Source organism: Babylonia areolata, chromosome 3 (assembly GCF_041734735.1).
Source record: "Babylonia areolata isolate BAREFJ2019XMU chromosome 3, ASM4173473v1, whole genome shotgun sequence".
NCBI lineage: Eukaryota > Metazoa > Mollusca > Gastropoda > Neogastropoda > Buccinidae > Babylonia > Babylonia areolata.
The window spans coordinates 21,971,702-21,981,701 of NC_134878.1; the positions used below are offsets into that span (position 1 = coordinate 21,971,702).

General features: G+C 45.8%; 1 protein-coding gene across 1 annotated transcript in view; it reads right to left on the reverse strand.

The window, feature by feature from the left end:
• Positions 1-10,000, reverse strand: part of LOC143280257 (rho GTPase-activating protein 100F-like) — a gene marked incomplete at its 3' end in the record, with an annotated part of 63,348 nt that overhangs the window by 2,736 nt on the left and 50,612 nt on the right. Inside the window, exons 5-6 of the mRNA XM_076584887.1 lie at positions 6,167-6,466; positions 5,216-6,013 (exon numbers count right to left, since the gene is read on the reverse strand). Coding sequence (XP_076441002.1) covers positions 5,216-6,013; positions 6,167-6,466 — 1,098 coding nt within the window. The remainder of the gene's footprint in view (positions 1-5,215; positions 6,014-6,166; positions 6,467-10,000) is intronic.

Genomic DNA, 10,000 nt, shown 5'->3' on the forward strand with positions numbered 1-10,000 from the left:
AAAGGTACTCCTGTTCAGCAATACACATAAACAATAGCTTTAAAGGACACACCTGTTCAGCAATTCTTACCAACAGTAGCTTTAAAAGGTACTCCTGTTCAGCAATACACATAAACAATAGCTTTAAAAGACATACCTGTTCAGCAATTCTTGCTAACAGTAGCTATAAAAGGTACTCCTTTCAGCAATACACATAAACAATAGCTTTAAAGGACACACCTGTTCAGCAATTCTTACCAACAGTAGCTATAAAAGGTACTCCTTTCAGCAATACACATAAACAACAGCTTTAAAGGACACACCTGTTCAGCAATTCTTACCAACAGTAGCTTTAAAAGGTACTCCTTTCAGCAATACACATAAACAATAGCTTTAAAGGACACGTACCTGTTCAGCAATTCTTACCAACAGTAGCTTTAAAAGGTACTCCTGTTCAGCAATACACATAAACAATAGCTTTAAAGGACACACCTGTTCAGCAATTCTTACCAACAGTAGCTTTAAAAGGTACTCCTGTTCAGCAATACACATAAACAATAGCTTTAAAGGACACACCTGTTCAGCAATTCTTACCAACAGTAGCTTTAAAAGGTACTCCTGTTCAGCAATACACATAAACAATAGCTTTAAAAGACATACCTGTTCAGCAATTCTTGCTAACAGTAGCTATAAAAGGTACTCCTTTCAGCAATACACATAAACAATAGCTTTAAAGGACACACCTGTTCAGCAATTCTTACCAACAGTAGCTTTAAAAGGTACTCCTTTCAGCTATACACACAAACAATAGCTTTAAAGGACACACCTGTTCAGCAATTCTTACCAACAGTAGCTTTAAAAGGTACTACTGTTCAGCAATACACAGCAGCAATAGCTTTAAAAGGCACTCCTGCTTAGAAATATATACCAATGACAGCTTTAACTCTCTCGCACTCACCCCAGCCACACTAGGACGAGTTTGTGTGAAATATGTGAACGCAAGACGATTGAGGCATTCCTGCTCAGTAATACACACTAATAATAGTTTTAAAAAAAGATATCTTAATACATAACCAATGATGTTTTAAAGGGCAATTCTCGAAGGAATACCTGAAAAACTGGCTAAAGAAGTGTTTGGATATATGGAATAAAATCACAAAAAAATGATCTACGAACAGAGACTCCGGTAACTCCCTAAGGGAAGTAACTCTCCTTCAGTACTCCTGGTCAATCGATAATACACATCGATGATCGTTTTAAAAGGCACACCTATTTAAGTTTAATACAGTACACGTCAATATTCGATTTAAAAGGCACGCCTACGTCAGTTTCAAGTTTTAACAAACCTTTTTACTCCCGTTAACAAACAACATGCCACGTCGACTCGTGAACATAAGTTATGCGAGACAGCAACATTGTCGAACTAAATCAAACAACAGTAACTAATTCTACAAACTTGCAAAAATTCAACTGTACATATTTACTACCTTTTGGTAAGTTACAGACATTGAAAACATATCTTGGAGCAACATAGGCCTACAATTCAGCATAGTTTGAACATTCCATTATAATGAAATTCGTCTCCAGTAAGCACCGATAATAGCTTTAAAAGGAACTCAAACACACAATACTAGCTTTAAAAGGTACGCACTCCTGCTCAGAACTAAACGAAAAACAATATCTTTAAAAGGCACTTCTGTTCATTGACAGACACACACACACACACACACGCCCACTCGTTTAATAATTTTTTTTTAAAGGGTACTTCTCAGCAGAATACATGCATGAATAATAGTCTAAAATACGTAACGGGTGTATAACTTCACAAATATCAGGAAAAAAACAATACAATCTAAGTTGTAGGACTTCACTAAGGACAAGGCAGAAAATACTCCTATTTTTTGCGGAAAAAGAAACCGATAAAAACACAGAGACGCTTGTGCATTCACACACACACACACACACACACACACACACACACACAGTCCACTGGCCGGGTTCAGGTCCGCCTGACCCAGTGATGACCTAGGGCGCGCACGAGCCTTCACTCTCAGAGAAAGAGAGGGTGGGTGGGGGTGGGAGGAGGGTGCAGACAGGCAGAATGCAGACAGAAGGACAGAGACAAAGAGGAAAGGTAAAGAGCAAAGAGAAGGAGAGAACTGCGAGGGGGGGGAAGGATTGACTGAAGTCGGACATGCAAACGGGAAAGACATTCTGTTTAGTCGGAGATCGAGAGAGTCAGTCAGTCCAGACTGCCTGCATTCTTATAAGAAAAGAAGAAAAAAAACAAAAAAAACAACAGAAAGCTGTTCGACAAGCTTTTAACTCTCTGTCTCTCTCTCCCTCTCTCTCTCTCTCTGTCCCTCCCTCCCGCCCCCCTTACCCCCCTCCTGCCCTTTCTCCCCCTCTCTCTCTCTCTCCCTCTCTCTCTGACCCCAGTTCTATGAACTGCTTGTTAATGCGCACACTTATTTTATCCCTTTCTGTTTCATCGTCTACCTGTCTCCCCTTTCGTCAACCCGCCTCGTGTTACAGAGTCAGGGAACTGGGACCCATTAAAACTGATCGTCTCGTCTCCAAACAGCCAGACTGGGAACGGAGCTAAGAACCCAAATCTCGTCATCAATACGCTGATTAGTTACATCCGCCAAATGCCAGCCGCAATCTTTGATTGACATAGCCACTGTTATCTTCCACCCCGCCTTTTGTTGCCTCCTTCACCACTCGCGAACGCGCACGCGGCGCGCGTGCGCGCGCGCGCACACACACACACACACACACACACACACACGAGTGTATGGCTGAGAGAGACAGTCAGACAGACAGACAGACAAGAGGCAGTGCACGCCAATGCCACACACAATATGACACCCACCCCCAACCCCCCACCCTCCCCTCCCACACACACACACCACTGCCGGTCCTCTTCCCAAGACTAAAGTCCCCTCTTCACCTCAAAGGCAGACAAAAACCCCTGCATCGTGACATCATTATTGAAGTGGAAGTGCAGTTAGCAGCAAACTCTGGCAGTGTATCACCACCACACAAGGTGCCGCACACGACGATTCGGCCAGCGGCTCACCCTCCCCCCCTCCCCAACCCCCCATCCTGCCCCCTCTACTCTCCCCCTCCCCCCCCCCAAAAAAAAACAAAACAAAAAAAAGAACACCTCATGCCGCACGTGCTCCAAAAATGGTCGTGCAATCAGTTGCAAGCTAAGCACTTCCTGGTGATGATAATGATGACGCTGTTTGGTTCCTCCCCATCCGTCGCCTGCTAGCTAACGCTATAACCTGGTCTCTGGCAGCGTGGCAAGCAATGCTGCTGTGGGGAAGACGTCGATAACCTACATATATATATATATACATACATACATTCATACATACAGCGGAACCCACCACCAATCTCAGCAAAGCAGACTTCATTGTCAGGAGAAACGCGACTTGTTTACCGCCTGCTTCGCATCTGCTGTCTCTTCTGTGTCGACTTCTCGAATGTCGGCGGCCGACTTTACTCGTTATGAGGCGGGTGGGGGTGGGGGAGGGGAGGTGAGGGGGGGAGTAAATAATCTTAGTGAAAATGGCAAAGAACAAACACTACCTGAAATTTAGAGAGGACAGTTTAAGGGTGCGGGCGGCCCTAAAATAAAAACATATTGATGATGGAGTCTCCCGTCGGACCGACGCATAAGTAGGCAGGCAGGCTTATCTGTCGGTGTGTGTCCTCATAATTTTATGGGAGAAGAGGCCGATTCTGGACGCGCAGCACTTCCCACAGGTGTTGCAAGGGAAAACATCTCCAGAACTTGAGCCCTGCTTCCTTCGCTCACGCTTCTCCTTAATGGCCAGCGTTCTCTTGTTTTCAAACGTCTTTATGCCACTAGAGCACAGCATCCTCCAGCGAGAGCGGTCAAGGACGTCAGTTACCCAGGAAGTGATGTCAATGTCACACGCTTTGATGTTTGTCTTCAAGGTGTCCTTGAAGCGCTTGCAGGTCTTCCAAGTTTGCGGTGGCGTTCCTTCAGCTGGCCATACAAGATCATCTTCGGGATCCTGCTGTCTGTCATGCGGACAACGTGTCCTGGCCAGCGTAGCTGGCACTTGATCAGCAGGCTTTCGATGCTGTGCAGGCCGCTCCTCTCTAGGACCTGGAGGTTGGAGACCTTGTCTTGCCACTTTATGCCGAGGATCTTTCGTAGGCATCTCTGGTGAAACTGCTCAAGTTGTTGAATGTGACGGCGATACGTCGTCCATGTTTCACAGCAGTACAGCAAGGTGGCCAGCACAACAGCTCTGAAGGTTTTGATTTTGGTTCTGAGCCTGATGCCTTTAAACATATAGAGGATTGAGAAGAGAAGTGTGTGTGTGTGTGTGTGTGTGTGTGTGTGTGTGTGTGTGTGTGTGTGTGTGTGTGTGTGTGTGTGAGAGAGAGAGAGAGAGAGAGAGAGAGAGAGAGAGAGAGAGAGAGAGAGAGAGAGCTTGGGGAAGACAAGAAGGGTGGGTACATCTGATAAATAAGCAAGGGGGAATAGTCAGACTGTCACGGTGAGGAGGGTGGGCGCTTCCGCCTCCCAAGAGTTACCATTGACCATTTGTGTTGTATCAGACATGTTCATAGGGGGGGACAAAAACACTCACTGGTGACCATGTCTATATCAAACACGTGCTCAGAGGACATTAAACTCACCGGTGACCACGTGTATATTAAACACGATGACCAAACGACTCACCAGTGACCACGTGTATATCAAACACGATGACAGAAAACTCACCAGTGACCACGTGTATATTAAACACGATGACCAAACGACTCACCGGTGACCACGTGTATATTAAACACGATGACCAAACGACTCACCGGTGACCACGTGTATATTAAACACGATGACCAAACGACTCACCAGTGACCACGTGTATATCAAACACGATGACAGAAAACTCACCAGTGACCACGTGTATATCAAACACGATGACAGAAAACTCACCAGTGACCACGTGTATGTCAAACGCGATGACAGAAAACTCACCAGTGACCACGTGTATGTCAAACGCGATGACAGAAAACTCACCAGTGACCACGTGTATGTCAAACGCGATGACAGAAAACTCACCAGTGACCACGTGTATATCAAACACGATGACAGAAAACTCACCAGTGACCACGTGTATATCAAACACGATGACAGAAAACTCACCAGTGACCACGTGTATATCAAACACGATGACAGAAAACTCACCAGTGACCACGTGTATGTCCGACACGTTCTCGGGGGACAGGTCCACGGCGGCCGCGTTCTTCTCGAAGGCCTCCCTCAGCATGATCTTCCTGCGGGCAGACCCGCACAGGCGGTAGATGCCAACCGTCTCCAGACCCCGCGCCTCCACCTCCTCCACGCACTTCTTCACCAGCAGCGGCACGTTGAAGCCCGAGTTCTCCCGCTTGATGACGGTCTCCAGGTCTACCCCGAAGAGCGCGTTCTTGCGCACGGAGGGCAGGCGCTGCAGGGACAGGGCGGGCTCCTTGTAGAGCAGCGTGACGAACAGGATGCCCTTGGGCTCCATCTTGATGGCCACGTAGCGCCGCTGCCCGCTGCTGACGTAGCCCGGAAGCAGCACGGAGCCGTGGAAGCAGAGGCGGTGTTTGTAGCTGGGGTCCCAGTGGTAGATGAGGAACGACACCTCCTTGGAGTCCTCCAGGTCCACGTCGAAGGCCTCGTCCCAGTCGAAGTTGATAGCACCAGTGCGAATCATTGTGCGCGCTTTGTTGAGCGAGTCCACGGCCACCACACAGTACAGGTCCCTCAGGGACGTCTTGGACGACTTGAGGCCCTGGCCCGACATGATGTGGATGTTGAGCATGCCGTCCAGGCCGCAGGCCCGGCTCATCTCCACCCGCTTGTGGATGTCCGCCTTGTAGGGCTCGAACTCGCTGTAGGGGATGTGCAGCGGCTTGCGGGAGAAGTGCAGGTCCCGGAGCCGTACCGCGGAGCGCGACGCGGACTCCGCCAGCTGTTTGCTCCGCTCCGCTGCCGCTGCTGCAGCCGCCGTCGGCACCGTGCCGTGTGAGGTAGAGAGGGGGAGACCCCCGGATATGAGTCCTTGGCGCTGACCCGTCCCTCCAGAGGTCACCACTCCCCCCACCGCCCCTCCTACTCCTGCTCCTGCTCCTCCCCCTCCTGCTCCCCCACCACTCCCTGCTGACAGGGGTAGGCTGGTGGACAACACCCGCTGCTGCTGCTGTTGTTGCTGCTGCTCCTTGGCCGCCTCCAGGCCGTCATCCAGCGTGAACTGCCGGTACAGGTAGGGGCTCTCCGTGCTCGACTTGCGGACCAGGCGGGGCGCCGACTGCACGCCGGCCGGTGTCTGGGTTCCCGTGGACACCCCCCTCCTGGAGGTCCCCGGGGAGGCCCGGCCCGACAGCGTCCTGTGTCCGTAGGCGTCCAGCACGCTGGGCTCTGCCTGGCGGGGCAGCGTCATCTGTCCCGGCCCTGCAACACGGAGCAACACCCAGCGTCACCACCTCACCTGTCTGTCCTCACCACCCACACACCTCTTACTACTACACACCTGCAAGCGCGCTGGGTTACGCTGCTGGTCAGGCGTCTGCTTAGCAGATGTGGTGTAGCGTATAATGGATTTGTCCGAACGCAGTGACGCCTCCTTGAATAACTGAGTATCAGTATCAGTATTTGTAGCTCAAGGAGGCGTCACTGCGTTCGGACAAATCCATATACGCTACACCACGTCTGCTAAGCAGATTCCTGACCAGCAGTGTAACCCAACCGAAAAAAGAAAAAGAAAAAAAGAGGTAAATGAATAACTAAATTAATCAATAAATATAGAAAGAAAGGAAGAAAGAAAGAATAATAATAATAATAATGATAATAATAATAATAATAATAATAAATAGATAAACAAATAAATAGATAAATAAATAAAATAATGATAACAGATAATAAAAAAAATAAGCAAATAAATGTAAAACACACACACACACACACACACACACACACACACACACACACACACACACACACACACACACACACACGTACACACACGTGCATAACAGATATGCAACAAACATGCAGTGTCACAGATATGAAGCACAAACAAATACACATAAACGTACACGAGCCCCGACACAGACACACACACACAGACACACACACAGACACACACAGACACACACACACACACACACACACACACACACACACACACACACACACACACACACACACACACACACACACACACACACACACACACACACACACACACCTTCTTGAAAATAGTATGCAAACAACCATGGAGCCAGGACATATTCACGCTACTACACCTTTGCACATCACTTGTTCGGTCAAATATGCACAAGAAGTATACTTCAGTGCACCGAAATATTTATTGAAAAAAATTCAAAGCATAGACTGCAGAGCATATAAACTGGCACTTGGCTTACCAGTCCATGCTTCCAGTAAGAAAACGTACAGTGCAGCGGGAGTCTTACCATTAGAGGATCAATGGGAACTTGCGTGTAGCAAATTTGTCTTGAGAAGTTTAACGGATGAAAATAATTTGGAATCAGAAATAACTCTCAAATCCGGCCGCGATTTTCCAAAGAGAGCTAGATCTATATCCTCTCATACCACACTGGGAACATACACGTCAAATATTTTGACAAATTCCAGCGTGAATAAAACCCCACATTTTGCTAAAAGGTCTGTGATATCACCTACACCTGTATGGGAACTTCAAAGAGCGCAATTTGATATCGATCATACTGATCTGACCAAAGATGACAACATAAATTTACTTACATCGCATGTACGAATCCATTTGGAAGAGAAATACCTTAATCATCTAAATATATTTACAGACGGCTTTGTTGTAAATGATAGAGCGAGCTGGTGCTGCTTTCGTTATTCCAGACCTTAACTTTCAAAACTCATTTCATCCGGGAGAGAATAAGTCCATCTTCACAGCTGAACTCATAGCAATTCTAATGGCGTTAAATTTCTTCATGATATCCTTTCCGAAAACTATATTTCAGAGTCTGTTTTGTGTTGATTCTAAATCAGTTCTTCACGCTATCGAACTTATAAAAGAAACGGTTAGGTATGAACTCATTATTGAAATCAACCATTTGATTCACGAACTCTTACAAAGAGGCTCTCACATAACCTTTTGCTGGATTCCTTCTCATTGCGGTTTTTACTATAAAGAATAAGTTGACATTTTCGCAACAAAAAAAAAAAAAAAAAAAAAAAAAAAAAAAGGAGCTAGAAGTTCCATGAAGGAGTTAGATTTAAATATTTCGCTTTCACTACAGGAATGTTACACCATGGTAGAAAAAGTACAATGGTCAAAATTTCGGCTTGAAGAAAAACACACCGGTAACTCGGAGTTACATAAGAATATACAGAAAATGTATAGTTTCATGGGAAAACATTACCATAAGGATTTTCATAAAAGGCAAATCATTTCTCTAATCTGCAGATGGAAAATTAATTGTTTTAAGACAAAATATGTCAGTAATGTTTCTTGCATCTGTGGTGCTCACATAACAGCCGATCATATACCAATTTGTGATATGTTAAAGTCTCACATCCGTGAACTGAAATCATCTTCAGTCTTGACGATCTTCAGCAGTCCATTGCTAATGTGTGACTTTTTCAACTCCTTGTTAAATAGTCTAGTTGGTTCACTGTCATAGTTGTTAGTTTTTCATTAGAAATGTGTTATACTGTTATGCTTTTTTTTTTAAAACAAAACTTAAATCAATCATTTTTTATATGTAACACACACACACACACACACACACACACACACACACACACACACACTTTCGTACACAGTAATTTCCCCGCCCTCTCCACCCACTCGATTTTTTTCCTACCCTCGTCTAATATCACTTACAGTGATAAGACGTTAAACTAAAGAACGAACACACAACTGACGCATACGGTTCGAGCCCCCTTTTCGGCATGGTGTTACCCCCGAAAACGGAGTATGGCTGCCTACATGGCGGGGTAAAAACGGTCATACACGTAAAAGCCCACTCGTGTGCATACAAGTGAACGTGGGAGTTGCAGCCCACGAACGAAGAAGAAGAAGAAGGCATGGTGTTGTGTCTATGGGGAAGTCATTAACAGCGGAAAGACAGGATTACAGAATACAGAATACTCTATTATCTCAACAAGAGAAATTCACATGTGGTGTAAAACAGAAAAACAACACAAGAAAATCACAGTCATTCAACATATTAGGATGTAAACCTAGGGCAAACCATCATTACAATCAATAATCACAGTAGACAACAACAACAACAGAAACCCTTAAAAAGTAATTTAGAGTAAACCCTACATACACTATCACAGCCATGCAGTAATAATCACAGTTCAGACAGAACAGTATACTAAAAGTTGACACAGACATATAATAGCAGTGTGTAATTTACAGTATTTTGAGTTAAGATGTCACATTCCACGCACATACACTCTGGCATTCATTTCCAGTCATACATCTGATTATTTGATTATACACCGGGTTATCAGTTACTGTTATTGGGTTCCCCGCCTTCTTACAACGCCGAGCCCAAGCAAGACAACGGATATGAATTCACTGCCCTGATAGCCATAAAAGGCTAAGGAACAACCTTTTTTTTAACCACTCTTTCAGTTTGGGTAGGACTCGTTCAGTGCAGGTCACATGCAAGCGAAGAAGAAGAAGAAGAAGACGAAGAAAACGAAATGAAAACGAAGACATCGAAAAGCGTGGGAGAAGGATGGAGGTCACAGAGAAAGACGATGGAAGTTGGATGGCATGGCATGGCATGGCATGGCATGACATTCACGTCTCTCTCTCTCTCTCTCTCTCTCTCTCTCTCTCTCTCTCTGTCTCTGTCTCTCTCTGTCTCTGGCGGAAGAAACACTGGCGAATGTCACGCTGGGTCGATCCGCATCAATGTCGTTTTGGAACACAGGCATTGCTACTGCTTTGCGGAGAAGAAGAAGAAGAAC